This window comes from Oncorhynchus tshawytscha, linkage group LG28 (assembly GCF_018296145.1).
Source record: "Oncorhynchus tshawytscha isolate Ot180627B linkage group LG28, Otsh_v2.0, whole genome shotgun sequence".
In the NCBI taxonomy this organism is placed as follows: domain Eukaryota; kingdom Metazoa; phylum Chordata; class Actinopteri; order Salmoniformes; family Salmonidae; genus Oncorhynchus; species Oncorhynchus tshawytscha.
This window is the reverse complement of record NC_056456.1, coordinates 36,201,929-36,222,104: the sequence shown is the minus strand read 5'-3', so window position 1 is coordinate 36,222,104 and position 20,176 is coordinate 36,201,929. Positions and strand designations below refer to the sequence as shown.

Below are 20,176 nucleotides of genomic sequence, written 5' to 3'. Positions count from 1 at the left end.
ATTAATAAGGATGAATGACTAAAACACATTAATAAGGATGAATGACTAAAACACATTAATAAGGATGAATGACTAAAACACATTAATAAGGATGAATGACAAAACACATGAATAAGGATGAATGACTAAAACACATGAATAAGGATGAATGACTAAAACACATGAATAAGGATGAATGATGTAAAACACATTAATAAGGATGAATGACTAAAACACATTAATAAGGATGAATGACTAAAACACATTAATAAGGATGAATTATATAAAACACATTAATAAGGATGAATTACTAAAACACATTAATAAGGATGAATGACTAAAACACATTAATAAGGATGAATGATGTAAAACACATTAATAAGGATGAATGACTAAAACACATTAATAAGGATGAATGACTAAAACACATTAATGAGGATGAATGATGTAAAACACATTAATAAGGATGAATGACTAAAACATATTAATAAGGATGAATGATGTAAAACACATTAATAAGGATGAATGATGTAAAAACCCATTAATTAGGATGAATGACTAAAACACATTAATAAGGATGAATGACTAACACACATAAAATGAATGACTAAAACACATTAATAAGGATGAATGACTAAAACACATTAATAAGGATGAAAGACTAAAACACGTGAATAAGGATGAATGACTAAAACACATTAATAAGGATGAATGACTAAAACACATGAATAAGGATGAATGACTAAAACACATGAATAAGGATGAATGATGTAAAACACATTAATAAGGATGAATGACTAAAACACATTAATAAGGATGAATGACTAAAACACATTAATAAGGATGAATGATGTAAAACACATTCATAAGGATGAATGACTAAAACACATTAATAAGGATGAATGACTAAAACACATTAATGAGGATGAATGATGTAAAACACATTAATAAGGATGAATGACTAAAACACATTAATAAGGATGAATGACGAACACACATTAATTAGGATGAATGACTAAAACACATTAATTAGGATGAATGAGGTAACACATATTAATAAGGATGAATGACTAAAACACATTAATTAGGATGAATGATGTAAAACACATTAATTAGGATGAATGACTAAAACACATTAATAAGGATGAATGACTAAAACACATTAATAAGGATGAATGATGTAAAACACATTAATAAGGATGAATGACTAAAACACATTAATAAGGATGAATGACTAAAACACATTAATAAGGATGAATGACTAAAACACATTAATAAGGATGAATGACTAAAACACATTAATAAGGAATGATGAATGAATGATAAAACACATTAATAAGGATGAATGACTAAAACACATTAATAAGGATGAATGATGTAAAACACATTAATAAGGATGAATGATGTAAAACACATTAATAAGGATGAATGACTAAAACACATTAATAAGGATGAATGACTAAAACACATTAATTAGGATGAATGACTAAAACACATTAATAAGGATGAATGACTAAAACACATTAATAAGGATGAATGACTAAAACACATGAATAAGGATGAATGACTAAAACACATTAATAAGGATGAATGACTAAAACACATGAATAAGGATGAATGACTAAAACACATGAATAAGGATGAATGATGTAAAACACATTAATAAGGATGAATGACTAAAACACATTAATAAGGATGAATGACTAAAACACATTCATTAGGATGAATGATGTAAAACACATGAATTAGGATGAATGACTAAAACACATTAATAAGGATGAATGACTAAAACACATTAATAAGGATGAATGATGTAAAACACATTAATAAGGATGAATGACTAAAACACATTAATTAGAATGAATGATGTAAAACACATTAATAAGGATGAATGACTAAAACACATTAATAAGGATGAATGACTAAAACACATTCATAGGGATGAGTTATATAAAACACATTAATAAGGATGAATGATGTAAAACACATTAATAAGGATGAATGACTAAAACACATTAATAAGGATGAATTAATAAGGATGAATGAAAAACACATTAATAAGGATGAATGACTAAAACACATTAATAAGGATGAATGACTAAAACACATGAATAAGGATGAATGACTAAAACACATTAATAAGGATGAATGACTAAAACACATGAATAAGGATGAATGACTAAAACACATGAATAAGGATGAATGACTAAAACACATGAATAAAAATGACTAAAACACATTAATAAGGATGAATGACTAAAACACATTAATAAGGATGAATGACTAAAACACATTAATAAGGATGAATGACTAAAACACATTAAAACAAAACATTAATAAGGATGAATGATGTAAAACATATTAATAAGGATGAATGACTAAAACACATTCATAGGGATGAATTATATAAAACACATTAATAAGGATGAATGATGTAAAACACATTAATAAGGATGAATGACTAAAACACATTAATAAGGATGAATGACTAAAACAGGATGAATGACTAAAACACATTAATTAGGATGAATGATGTAAAACACATTAATAAGGATGAATGACTAAAACACATTAATTAGGATGAATGATGTAAAACACATTAATTAGGATGAATGACTAAAACACATTAATAAGGATGAATGAAATAAGGATGAATGACTAAAACACATTAATAACGATGAATGACTAAAACACATTCATAGGGATGAATTATATAAAACACATTAATAAGGATGAATGACTAAAACACATTAATAAGGATGAATGACTAAAACACATTAATAAGGATGAATGATTAAAACACATTAATAAGGATGAATGACTAAAACACATTAATAAGGATGAATGACTAAAACACATGAATAAATGAATGACTAAAACACATTAATAAGGATGAATGACTAAAAACACATTAATAAGGATGAATGACTAAAACACATTAATAAGGATGAATGACTAAAACACATTAATAAGGATGAATGACTAAAACACATGAATAAGGATGAATGACTAAAACACATTAATAAGGATGAATGACTAAAACACATTAATAAGGATGAATGACTAAAACACATTAATAAGGATGAATGACTAAAACACATTAATAAGGATGAATGATGTAAAACACATTAATAAGGATGAATGACTAAAACACATTAATAAGGATGAATGATATAAAACACATTAATAAGGATGAATGACTAAAACACATTAATAAGGATGAATGACAAAACACATTAAAACACATAAGGATGAATGACTAAAACACATTAATAAGGATGAATGACTAAAACACATTAATAAGGATGAATGACTAAAACACATTAATAAGGATGAATGACTAAAACACATTAATAAGGATGAATGACTAAAACACATTAATACTAAAACACATTAATTAGGATGAATGATGTAAAACATATTAATAAGGATGAATGACTAAAACACATTCATAAGGATGAATGATATAAAACACATTAATAAGGATGAATGATGTAAAACACATTAATAAGGATGAATGACTAAAACACATTAATAAGGATGAATGACTAAAACACATTAATAAGGATGAATGACTAAAACACATGAATTAGGATGAATGACGTAAAACACATGAATTAGGATGAATGACTAAAACACATTAATAAGGATGAATGACTAAAACACATTAATAAGGATGAATGACTAAAACACATGAATAAGGATGAATGACTAAAACACATGAATAAGGATGAATGATGTAAAACACATTAATAAGGATGAATGACTAAAACACATTAATAAGGATGAATGACTAAAACACATTAATAAGGATGAATTATATAAAACACATTAATAAGGATGAATTACTAAAACACATTAATAAGGATGAATGACTAAAACACATTAATAAGGATGAATGATGTAAAACACATTAATAAGGATGAATGACTAAAACACATTAATAAGGATGAATGACTAAAACACATTAATGAGGATGAATGATGTAAAACACATTAATAAGGATGAATGACTAAAACACATTAATAAGGATGAATGATGTAAAACACATTAATAAGGATGAAATGTAAAAACCCATTAATTAGGATGAATGACTAAAACACATTAATAAGGATGAATGACTAACACACATTAATTAGGATGAATGACTAAAACACATTAATAAGGATGAATGACTAAAACACATTAATAAGGATGAAAGACTAAAACACGTGAATAAGGATGAATGACTAAAACACATTAATAAGGATGAATGACTAAAACACATGAATAAGGATGAATGACTAAAACACATGAATAAGGATGAATGATGTAAAACACATTAATAAGGATGAATGACTAAAACACATTAATAAGGATGAATGACTAAAACACATTAATAAGGATGAATGATGTAAAACACATTCATAAGGATGAATGACTAAAACACATTAATAAGGATGAATGACTAAAACACATTAATGAGGATGAATGATGTAAAACACATTAATAAGGATGAATGACTAAAACACATTAATAAGGATGAATGACGAACACACATTAATTAGGATGAATGACTAAAACACATTAATTAGGATGAATGAGGTAACACATATTAATAAGGATGAATGACTAAAACACATTAATTAGGATGAATGATGTAAAACACATTAATTAGGATGAATGACTAAAACACATTAATAAGGATGAATGACTAAAACACATTAATAAGGATGAATGATGTAAAACACATTAATAAGGATGAATTACTAAAACACATTAATAAGGATGAATGACTAAAACACATTAATAAGGATGAATGATGTAAAACACATTAATAAGGATGAATGACTAAAACACATTAATAAGGATGAATGACTAAAACACATTAATGAGGATGAATGATGTAAAACACATTAATAAGGATGAATGACTAAAACACATTAATAAGGATGAATGATGTAAAACACATTAATAAGGATGAATGATGTAAAAACTCATTAATTAGGATGAATGACTAAAACACATTAATAAGGATGAATGACTAACACACATTAATTAGGATGAATGACTAAAACACATTAATAAGGATGAATGACTAAAACACATTAATAAGGATGAATGACTAAAACACATGAATAAGGATGAATGACTAAAACACATTAATAAGGATGAATGACTAAAACACATGAATAAGGATGAATGACTAAAACACATGAATAAGGATGAATGATGTAAAACACATTAATAAGGATGAATGACTAAAACACATTAATAAGGATGAATGACTAAAACACATTCATTAGGATGAATGATGTAAAACACATGAATTAGGATGAATGACTAAAACACATTAATAAGGATGAATGACTAAAACACATTAATAAGGATGAATGATGTAAAACACATTAATAAGGATGAATGACTAAAACACATTAATTAGAATGAATGATGTAAAACACATTAATAAGGATGAATGACTAAAACACATTAATAAGGATGAATGACGTAAAACACATTCATAGGGATGAGTTATATAAAACATATTAATAAGGATGAATGACTAAAACACATTCATTAGGATGAATGACTAAAACACATTAATAAGGATGAATGACTAAAACACATTAATAAGGATGAATGACTAAAACACATTAATAAGGATGAATGACTAAAACACATGAATAAGGATGAATGACTAAAACACATTAATAAGGATGAATGACTAAAACACATTAATAAGGATGAATGACTAAAACACATGAATAAGGATGAATGACTAAAACACATGAATAAGGATGAATGACTAAAACACATTAATAAGGATGAATGACTAAAACACATTAATAAGGATGAATGACTAAAACACATTAATAAGGATGAATGACTAAAACACATTAATAAGGATGAATGACTAAAACACATTAATTAGGATGAATGACTAAAACACATTAATTAGGATGAATGATGTAAAACATATTAATAAGGATGAATGACTAAAACACATTCATAGGGATGAATTATATAAAACACATTAATAAGGATGAATGATGTAAAACACACTAATAAGGATGAATGACTAAAACACATTAATAAGGATGAATGACTAAAACACATTAATAATGGATAAAACACATTCATTAGATGAAAAACACATTAATAAGGATGAATGACTAAAACACATTAATAAGGATGAATGACTAAAACACATTAATAATAAGGATGAATGACTAAAACACATTAATAAGGATGAATGATATAAAACACATTAATAAGGATGAATGACTAAAACACATTAATAAGGATGAATGACTAAAACACATGAATAAGGATGAATGACTAAAACACATTAATAAGGATGAATGACTAAAACACATTAATAAGGATGAATGACTAAAACACATTAATAAGGATGAATGACTAAAACACATGAATAAGGATGAATGACTAAAACATTAATAAGGATGAATGACTAAAACACATGAATAAGGATGAATGATGTAAAACACATTAATAAGGATGAATGACTAAAACACATTAATAAGGATGAATGACTAAAACACATTAATAAGGATGAATGATATAAAACACATTAATAAGGATGAATGACTAAAACACATTAATAAGGATGAATGACTAAAACACATTAATAAGGATGAATGATGTAAAACACATTAATAAGGATGAATGACTAAAACACATTAATAAGGATGAATGAAAAACACATTAATAAGGATGAATGATGTAAAACACATTAATAAGGATGAATGACTAAAACACATTAATAAGGATGAATGATGTAAAACACATTAATAAGGATGAATGATGTAAAAACCCATTAATTAGGATGACTAAAACACATTAATAAGGATGAATGACTAACACACATTAATTAGGATGAATGACTAAAACACATTAATAAGGATGAATGACTAAAACACATTAATAAGGATGAATGACTAAAACACATGAATAAGGATGAATGACTAAAACACATTAATAAGGATGAATGACTAAAACACATGAATAAGGATGAATGACTAAAACACATGAATAAGGATGAATGATGTAAAACACATTAATAAGGATGAATGACTAAAACACATTAATAAGGATGAATGACTAAAACACATGAATTAGGATGAATGATGTAAAACACATGAATTAGGATGAATGACTAAAACACATTAATAAGGATGAATGACTAAAACACATTAATAAGGATGAATGACTAAAACACATTAATAAGGATGAATGACGTAAAACACATTAATAGAATGAATGATGAAAACACATTAATAAGGATGAATGACTAAAACACATTAATAAGGATGAATGACTAAAACACATTCATAGGGATGAGTTATATAAAACACATTAATAAGGATGAATGATGTAAAACACATTAATAAGGATGAATGACTAAAACACATTAATAAGGATGAATTATATAAAACACATTAATAAGGAACTAAAACACATTAATAAGGATGAATGACTAAAACACATTAATAAGGATGAATGACTAAAACACATGAATAAATGAATGACTAAAACATTAATAAGGATGAATGACTAAAACACATGAATAAGGATGAATGACTAAAACACATGAATAAGGATGAATGACTAAAACACATTAATAAGGATGAATGACTAAAACACATGAATAAGGATGAATGACTAAAACACATTAATAAGGATGAATGATGTAAAACACATGAATAAGGATGAATGACTAAAACACATTAATAAGGATGAATGACTAAAACACATTAATTAGGATGAATGACTAAAACACATTAATTAGGATGAATGATGTAAAACATATTAATAAGGATGAATGACTAAAACACATGAATAAGGATGAATGACTAAAACACATGAATAAGGATGAATGACTAAAACACATGAATAAGGATGAATGACTAAAACACATGAATAAGGATGAATGATGTAAAACACATTAATAAGGATGAATGACTAAAACACATTAATAAGGATGAATGACTAAAACACATTAATTAGATGAATGACTAAAACACATTAATAAGGATGAATGACTAAAACACATTAATAAGGATGAATGACTAAAACACATTAATAAGGATGAATGAAAAACACATTAATAAGGATGAATGACTAAAACACATTAATAAGGAATGAAAAACACATGATGAATAAAAACACATTAATAAGGATGAATGACTAAAACACATTAATAAGGATGAATGACTAAAACACATTAAGGATGAATATAAAACACATTAATAAGGATGAATGATGTAAAACACATTAATAAGGATGAATGACTAAAACACATTAATAAGGATGAATTATATAAAACACATTAATAAGGATGAATGACTAAAACACATTAATAAGGATGAATGACTAAAACACATTAATAAGGATGAATGACTAAAACACATTAATAAGGATGAATGACTAAAACACATTAATAAGGATGAATGACTAAAACACATTAATAAGGATGAATGACTAAAACACATTAATAAGGATGAATGACTAAAACACATGAATAAGGATGAATGACTTAAACACATTAATAAGGATGAATGACTAAAACACATTAATAAGGATGAATGATGTAAAACACATTAATAAGGATGAATGACTAAAACACATTAATTAGGATGAATGACTAAAACACATTAATTAGGATGAATGACTAAAACACATTAATTAGGATGAATGATAAAACATATTAATAAGGATGAATGACTAAAACACATTAAGGATGAATGATGTAAAACACATTAATTAGGATGAATGACTAAAACACATTAATAAGGATGAATGACTAATGAAAAACACATTAATAAGGATGAATGACTAAAACACATTAATAAGGATGAATGACTAAAACACATTCATAAGGGATGAATGATAAAAACACATTAATAAGGATGAATGACTAAAACACATTAATAAGGATGAATGACTAAAACACATTAATAAGGATGAATGACTAAAACACATGAATAAGGATGAATGACTAAAACACATTAATAAGGATGAATGACTAAAACACATGAATAAGGATGAATGACTAAAACACATTAAGGATGAATGACTAAAACACATTAATAAGGATGAATTATATAAAACACATTAATAAGGATGAATGACTAAAACACATTAATAAGGATGAATGACTAAAACACATTAATAAGGATGAATGATGTAAGACACATTAATAAGGATGAATGACTAAAACACATTAATAAGGATGAATGACTAAAACACATTAATAAGGATGAATGACTAAAACACATTAATAAGGATGAATGACTAAAACACATTAATAAGGATGAATGATGTAAAACACATTAATAAGGATGAATGATGTAAAAACACATTAATTAGGATGAATGAAAAACACATTAATAAGGATGAATGACTAAAACACATGAATAAGGATGAATGACTAAAACACATTAATAAGGATGAATGACTAAAACACATGAATAAGGATGAATGACTAAAACACATGAATAAGGATGAATAATGTAAAACACATTAATAAGGATGAATGACTAAAACACATTAATAAGGATGAATGACTAAAACACATGAATAAGGATGAATGATGTAAAACACATGAATTAGGATGAATGACTAAAACACATTAATAAGGATGAATGACTAAAACACATTAATAAGGATGAATGATGTAAAACACATTAATAAGGATGAATGACTAAAACACATTAATTAGAATGAATGATGTAAAACACATTAATAAGGATGAATGACTAAAACACATTAATAAGGATGAATGACTAAAACACATTCATAGGGATGAGTTATATAAAACACATTAATAAGGATGAATGATGTAAAACACATTAATAAGGATGAATGACTAAAACACATTAATAAGGATGAATTATATAAAACACATTAATAAGGATGAATGACTAAAACACATTAATAAGGATGAATGACTAAAACACATTAATAAGGATGAATGACTAAAACACATGAATAAGGATGAATGACTAAAACACATTAATAAGGATGAATGACTAAAACACATGAATAAGGATGAATGACTAAAACACATGAATAAGGATGAATGACTAAAACACATTAATAAGGATGAATGACTAAAACACATGAATAAGGATGAATGACTAAAACACATTAATAAGGATGAATGATGTAAAACACATTAATAAGGATGAATGACTAAAACACATTAATAAGGATGAATGACTAAAACACATTAATTAGGATGAATGACTAAAACACATTAATTAGGATGAATGATGTAAAACATATTAATAAGGATGAATGACTAAAACACATTCATTAGGATGAATGATGTAAAACACATTAATTAGGATGAATGACTAAAACACATTAATAAGGATGAATGATGTAAGACACATTAATAAGGATGAATGACTAAAACACATTAATAACGATGAATGACTAAAACACATTAATAAGGATGAATGACTAAAACACATTCAATAGGATGAATTATATAAAACACATTAATAAGGATGAATGACTAAAACACATTAATAAGGATGAATGACTAACACACATTAATTAGGATGAATGACTAAAACACATTAATAAGGATGAATGACTAAAACACATGAATAAGGATGAATGACTAAAACACATTAATAAGGATGAATGACTAAAACACATGAATAAGGATGAATGACTAAAACACATGAATAAGGATGAATGATGTAAAACACATGAATTAGGATGAATGACTAAAACACATTAATAAGGATGAATGACTAAAACACATTAATAAGGATGAATGATGTAAAACACATTAATAAGGATGAATGACTAAAACACATTAATTAGAATGAATGATGTAAAACACATTAATAAGGATGAATGACTAAAACACATTAATAAGGAATGATGTAAAACACATTCATAAGGATGAATGACTAAAACACATTAATAAGGATGAATGACTAAAACACATTAATGAGGATGAATGATGTAAAACACATTAATAAGGATGAATGACTAAAACACATTAATAAGGATGAATGACTAAAACACATTAATTAGGATGAATGACTAAAACACATTAATTAGGATGAATGAGGTAAAACATATTAATAAGGATGAATGACTAAAACACATTAATTAGGATGAATGATGTAAAACACATTAATAAGGATGAATGACTAAAACACATTAATAAGGATGAATGACTAAAACACATTAATAAGGAGAATGACTAAAATACATTAATAAGGATGAATTATATAAAACACATTAATAAGGATGAATGACTAAAACACATTAATAAGGATGAATGACTAAAACACATTAATAAGGATGAATGATGTAAGACACATTAATAAGGATGAATGACTAAAACACATTAATAAGGATGAATGACTAAAACACATTAATAAGGATGAATGACTAAAACACACATTAATAAGGATGAATGACTAAAACACATTAATAAGGATGAATGACTAAAACACATGAATAAGGATGAATGACTAAAACACATTAATAAGGATGAATGACTAAAACACATTAATAAGGATGAATGGCTAAAACACATGAATAAGGATGAATGACTAAAACACATGAATAAGGATGAATGACTAAAACACATGAATAAGGATGAATGACTAAAACACATGAATAAGGATGAATGATGTAAAACACATTAATAAGGATGAATGACTAAAACACATTAATAAGGATGAATGACTAAAACACATTAATAAGGATGAATGATATAAAACACATTAATAAGGATGAATTACTAAAACACATTAATAAGGATGAATGACTAAAACACATTAATAAGGATGAATGATGTAAAACACATTAATAAGGATGAATGACTAAAACACATTAATAAGGATGAATGACTAAAACAAATTAATGAGGATGAATGATGTAAAACACATTAATAAGGATGAATGACTAAAACACATTAATAAGGATGAATGATGTAAAACACATTAATAAGGATGAATGATGTAAAAACACATTAATAAGGATGAATGACTAAAACACATGAATAAGGATGAATGACTAAAACACATGAATAAGGATGAATGATGTAAAACACATTAATAAGGATGAATGACTAAAACACATTAATAAGGATGAATGACTAAAACACATGAATTAGGATGAATGATGTAAAACACATGAATTAGGATGAATGACTAAAACACATTAATAAGGATGAATGACTAAAACACATTAATAAGGATGAATGATGTAAAACACATTAATAAGGATGAATGACTAAAACACATTAATTAGAATGAATGATGTAAAACACATTAATAAGGATGAATGACTAAAACACATTAATAAGGATGAATGACTAAAACACATTCATAGGGATGAGTTATATAAAACACATTAATAAGGATGAATGATGTAAAACACATTAATAAGGATGAATGACTAAAACACATTAATAAGGATGAATTATATAAAACACATTAATAAGGATGAATGACTAAAACACATTAATAAGGATGAATGACTAAAACACATTAATAAGGATGAATGACTAAAACACATGAATAAGGATGAATGACTAAAACTCATTAATAAGGATGAATGACTAAAACACATGAATAAGGATGAATGACTAAAACACATGAATAAGGATGAATGACTAAAACACATTAATAAGGATGAATGACTAAAACACATGAATAAGGATGAATGACTAAAACACATTAATAAGGATGAATGATGTAAAACACATTAATAAGGATGAATGACTAAAACACATTAATAAGGATGAATGACTAAAACACATTAATTAGGATGAATGACTAAAACACATTAATTAGGATGAATGATGTAAAACATATTAATAAGGATGAATGACTAAAACACATTCATTAGGATGAATGATGTAAAACACATTAATTAGGATGAATGACTAAAACACATTAATAAGGATGAATGACTAAAACACATTAATAAGGATGAATGATGTAAGACACATTAATAAGGATGAATGACTAAAACACATTAATAAGGATGAATGACTAAAACACATTCATAGGGATGAATTATATAAAACACATTAATAAGGATGAATGACTAAAACACATTAATAAGGATGAATGACTAAAACACATTAATAAGGATGAATGACTAAAACACATGAATAAGGATGAATGACTAAAACACATTAATAAGGATGAATGACTAAAACACATGAATAAGGATGAATGACTAAAACACATGAATAAGGATGAATGATGTAAAACACATTAATAAGGATGAATGACTAAAACACATTAATAAGGATGAATGACTAAAACACATTAATAAGGATGAATTATATAAAACACATTAATAAGGATGAATTACTAAAACACAGTAAAAGGATGAATGACAAAACACATTAATAAGGATGAATGATGTAAAACACATTAATAAGGATGAATGACTAAAACACATTAATAAGGATGAATGACTAAAACAAATTAATGAGAATGAATGATGTAAAACACATTAATAAGGATGAATGAATAAAACACATTAATAAGGATGAATGATGTAAAACACATTAATAAGGATGAATGATGTAAAAACCCATTAATTAGGATGAATGACTAAAACACATTAATAAGGATGAATGACTAAAACACATTAATAAGGATGAATGACTAAAACACATGAATAAGGATGAATGACTAAAACACATTAATAAGGATGAATGACTAAAACACATGAATAAGGATGAATGACTAAAACACATGAATAAGGATGAATGATGTAAAACACATTAATAAGGATGAATGACTAAAACACATTAATAAGGATGAATGACTAAAACACATGAATTAGGATGAATGATGTAAAACACATGAATTAGGATGAATGACTAAAACACATTAATAAGGATGAATGACTAAAACACATTAATAAGGATGAATGATGTAAAACACATTAATAAGGATGAATGACTAAAACACATTAATTAGAATGAATGATGAAAACACATTAATAAGGATGAATGACTAAAACACATTAATAAGGATGAATGACTAAAACACATTCATAGGGATGAGTTATATAAAACACATGAATAAGGATGAATGATGTAAAACACATTAATAAGGATGAATGACTAAAACACATTAATAAGGATGAATTATATAAAACACATTAATAAGGATGAATGACTAAAACACATTAATAAGGATGAATGACTAAAACACATTAATAAGGATGAATGACTAAAACACATGAATAAGGATGAATGACTAAAACTCATTAATAAGGATGAATGACTAAAACACATGAATAAGGATGAATGACTAAAACACATGAATAAGGATGAATGACTAAAACACATTAATAAGGATGAATGACTAAAACACATGAATAAGGATGAATGACTAAAACACATTAATAAGGATGAATGATGTAAAACACATTAATAAGGATGAATGACTAAAACACATTAATAAGGATGAATGACTAAAACACATTAATTAGGATGAATGACTAAAACACATTAATTAGGATGAATGATGTAAAACATATTAATAAGGATGAATGACGTAAAACACATTCATTAGGATGAATGACTAAAACACATTAATAAGGATGAATGACTAAAACACATTAATAAGGATGAATGACTAAAACACATTCATAGGGATGAATTATATAAAACACATTAATAAGGATGAATGACTAAAACACATTAATAAGGATGAATGACTAAAACACATTAATAAGGATGAATGACTAAAACACATGAATAAGGATGAATGACTAAAACACATTAATAAGGATGAATGACTAAAACACATTAATAAGGATGAATGACTAAAACACATTAATAAGGATGAATGATGTAAAACACATTAATAAGGATGAATGATGTAAAAACCCATTAATTAGGATGAATGACTAAAACACATTAATAAGGATGAATTATATAAAACACATTAATAAGGATGAATGACTAAAACACATTAAAAGGATGAATGACTAAAACACATTAATAAGGATGAATGATGTAAAACACATTAATAAGGATGAATGATGTAAAACACATTAATTAGGATGAATGACTAAAACACATTAATAAGGATGAATGACTAAAACACATTAATTAGGATGAATGACTAAAACACATTAATTAGGATGAATGATGTAAAACATATTAATAAGGATGAATGACTAAAACACATGAATAAGGATGAATGACTAAAACACATGAATAAGGATGAATGACTAAAACACATGAATAAGGATGAATGACTAAAACACATGAATAAGGATGAATGATGTAAAACACATTAATAAGGATGAATGACTAAAACACATTAATAAGGATGAATGACTAAAACACATTAATAAGGATGAATGATGTAAAACACATTCATAAGGATGAATGACTAAAACACATTAATAAGGATGAATGACTAAAACACATTAATGAGGATGAATGATGTAAAACACATTAATAAGGATGAATGACTAAAACACATTAATAAGGATGAATGACGAACACACATTAATTAGGATGAATGACTAAAACACATTAATTAGGATGAATGAGGTAACACATATTAATAAGGATGAATGACTAAAACACATTAATTAGGATGAATGATGTAAAACACATTAATTAGGATGAATGACTAAAACACATTAATAAGGATGAATGACTAAAACACATTAATAAGGAGGAATGACTAAAATACATTAATAAGGATGAATTATATAAAACACATTAATAAGGATGAATGACTAAAACACATTAATAAGGATGAATGACTAAAACACATTAATAAGGATGAATGATGTAAAACACATTAATAAGGATGAATGACTAAAACACATTAATAAGGATGAATGACTAAAACACATTAATAAGGATGAATGACTAAAACACATTAATAAGGATGAATGATGTAAAACATATTAATAAGGATGAATGACTAAAACACATTAATAAGGATGAATGACTAAAACACATCAATAAGGATGAATGACGTAAAACATATTAATAAGGATGAATGACGTCAAACACATTAATAAGGATGAATGATGTAAAACACATTAATAAGGATGAATGATGTAAAACCCATTAATTAGGATGAATGACTAAAACACATTAATAAGGATGAATGACTAAACACATTAATTAGGATGAATGACTAAAACACATTAATAAGGATGAATGACTAAAACACATTAATAAGGATGAATGACTAAAACACATGAATAAGGATGAATGACTAAAACACATTAATAAGGATGAATGACTAAAACACATGAATAAGGATGAATGACTAAAACACATGAATAAGGATGAATGATGTAAAACACATTAATAAGGATGAATGACTAAAACACATTAATAAGGATGAATGACTAAAACACATTAATAAGGATGAATGATGTAAAACACATTAATAAGGATGAATGACTAAAACACATTAATAAGGATGAATGACGAACACACATTAATAAGGATGAATGATGTAAAACACATTAATAAGGATGAATGACTAAAACACATTAATAAGGATGAATGACTTAAAATGAATGACTAAAACACATTAATAAGGATGAATGACTAAAACACATCAATAAGGATGAATGACGTAAAACATATTAATAAGGATGAATGATGTCAAACACATTAATAAGGATGAATGACTAAAACACATTAATAAGGATGAATGACTAAAACACATTAATAAGGATGAATGACTAAAACACATTCATAGGGATGAATTATATAAAACACATTAATAAGGATGAATGACTAAAACACATTAATAAGGATGAATGACTAAAACACATTAATAAGGATGAATGATGTAAAACACATTAATAAGGATGAATGACTAAAACACATTAATAAGGATGAATGACTAAAACACATTAATAAGGATGAATGACTAAAACACATTAATAAGGATGAATGATGTAAAACACATTAATAAGGATGAATGACTAAAACACATTAATATGGATGAATGACTAAAACACATTAATAAGGATGAATGATGTAAAACATATTAATAAGGATGAATGACTAAAACACATTAATAAGGATGAATGATGTAAAACACATCAATAAGGATGAATGATGTAAAACATATTAATAAGGATGAATGATGTCAAACACATTAATAAGGATGAATGACTAAAACACATTAATAAGGATGAATGACTAAAACACATTAATAAGGATGAATGACTAAAACACATTAATAAGGATGAATGACTAAAACACATTAATAAGGATGAATGATGTAAAACACATTAATAAGGATGAATGACTAAAACACATTAATAAGGATGAATGATATAAAACACATTAATCAGGATGAATGACTAAAACACATTAATAAGGATGAATGACTAAAACACATTAATAAGGATGAATGACTAAAACACATTAATAAGGATGAATGACTAAAACACATTAATAAGGATGAATGATGTAAAACACATTAATAAGGATGAATGATGTTAAACACATTAATAAGGATGAATGACTAAAACACATTAATAAGGATGAATGATATAAAACACATTAATCAGGATGAATGACTAAAACACATTAATAAGGATGAATGACTAAAACACATTAATAAGGATGAATGACTAAAACACATTAATAAGGATGAATGACTAAAACACATGAATAAGGATGAATGATGTAAAACACATTAATAAGGATGAATGACTAAAACACATTAATAAGGATGAATGATGTAAAACACATTAATAAGGATGAATGACTAAAACACATTAATAAGGATGAATGATATAAAACACATTAATCAGGATGAATGACTAAAACACATTAATAAGGATGAATGACTAAAACACATTAATAAGGATGAATGACTAAAACACATTAATAAGGATGAATGACTAAAACACATGAATAAGGATGAATGACTAAAACACATGAATAAGGATGAATGACTAAAACACATGAATAAGGATGAATGACTAAAACACATTAATAAGGATGAATGATGTAAAACACATTAATAAGGATGAATGACTAAAACACATTAATAAGGATGAATGACTAAAACACATTAATAAGGATGAATTATATAAAACACATTAATAAGGATGAATTACTAAAACACATTAATAAGGATGAATGACTAAAACACATTAATAAGGATGAATGATGTAAAACACATTAATAAGGATGAATGATGTAAAAACCCATTAATTAGGATGAATGACTAAAACACATTAATAAGGATGAATGACTAACACACATTAATTAGGATGAATGACTAAAACACATTAATTAGGATGAATGATGTAAAACATATTAATAAGGATGAATGACTAAAACACATTAATAAGGATGAATGACTAAAACACATTAATAAGGATGAATGACTAAAACACATTAATAAGGATGAATGACTAAAACACATTAATAAGGATGAATGACTAAAACACATTAATAAGGATGAATGATGTAAAACACATTAATAAGGATGAATGATTAAAACACATTAATAAGGATGAATGACTAAAACACATTAATAAGGATGAATGATGTAAAACACATCAATAAGGATGAATGATGTAAAACATATTAATAAGGATGAATGACTAAAACACATTAATAAGGATGAATGACTAAAACACATTAATAAGGATGAATGACTAAAACACATTAATAAGGATGAATGACTAAAACACATTAATAAGGATGAATGACTAAAACACATTAATAAGGATGAATGATGTAAAACACATTAATAAGGATGAATGACTAAAACACATTAATAAGGATGAATGATGTAAAACACATTAATAAGGATGAATGACTAAAACACATTAATAAGCCAATATGCCAGAGGCAGTTCACCAAACGACCCTGATCAGATTTTTGTAGACCTAGATTTTAGCTCTGAGGGCTAACACAGTCTGGAGTCGTGCTAATCTCTTCTCTCTCCCCCCCCCCCTCTCTCCCCCCAGGCCTCATCCTCCTGTTCTACTTGGTGTTCTATGCGTTCCTGGCTGGGATGTTCGTCCTCACCATTTGGGTCATGCTGCTGACGCTAGACGACTATGTGCCAAAGTACCGCGACCGGGTGCCACACCCAGGTAAGTAGCACCACAGTTTAAATGATTTATTCAATCAACCAATCAATCAATCAATCAACCAACCAATAAATCAATCAACCAATAAATAAATAAATCAACCAACCAATAAATCAATCAACCAATCAATCAATCAATCAACCAACCAACCAATAAATCAATCAACCAACCAATAAATCAACCAACCAATCAACCAACCAACCAACCAATAAATCAATCAACCATTTTTAAAGCACAGGGTCATTCTGAGGGAAAACTAATATCCAAGAAGTGCTGAATTTAGTTGATTTTGAGCCCAAATTCTGTCGGTTCGGGACAGGTAGTCAACTTTTTAAAACCTGAGAAACCTGTGGACTACTATTGGTCAATATTGCCCAGTAGGCACTATACTATACGGCTGCTGTTGAATAATGAGATTTCTGGTATGAACTGTCATGGTAATGGCCAAACTCTTTATACACTTTATTTAAAGGCTACCTATGAATATGTTATGAACGGGTTATGTATAGGTTATGAATGTGGTATGTATGGTTATGAATGTGGTATGTATAGGTTATGAATGTGGTATGTATGGGTTATGAATGTGTAATTTACAGGTTATGAATGTGGTATGTATAGTTATGAATGTGTTATGTACAGGTTATGAATGTGTTAGGAATGTGGTATGTATGGGTTATGATTGTGGTATGTATGGATTATGAATGTGTTATGTATGGTTATGAATGTGGTATGTATGGGTTATGATTGTGGTATGTATGGATTATGAATGTGTTATGTATGGTTATGAATGTGGTATGTATGTAATGAATGTGGTATATATGGGTTATGAATGTGTTTGTATGAGTAATGAATGTGTTATGTATGGTTATGAATGTGGTATGTATGTTATGCATGTGTTTGAATGGGTTATGAATGTGTTATGTATGTTATGAATGTGTTATGTATGGGTTACAAATGTGTTATGTATGTTATGAATGTGGTATGTATGGTTATGAATGTGGTATGTATGGTTATGAATGTAGTATGTATGGGTTACAAATGTGTTATGTATGTTATGAATGTGTTATGTATGGGTTACACATGTGTT

General features: G+C 26.9%; 1 protein-coding gene across 1 annotated transcript in view; it reads left to right on the top strand.

Annotated features, from left to right (window-relative positions):
* The window catches only part of LOC112227219 (sodium/potassium-transporting ATPase subunit beta-3), a 61,384-nt gene that overhangs the window by 25,927 nt on the left and 15,281 nt on the right, over positions 1 to 20,176 (top strand). The window contains exon 2 of the mRNA XM_024392097.2: positions 18,964 to 19,092. Within this exon, the coding sequence (XP_024247865.1) occupies positions 18,964 to 19,092 (129 nt within the window). The remainder of the gene's footprint in view (positions 1 to 18,963; positions 19,093 to 20,176) is intronic.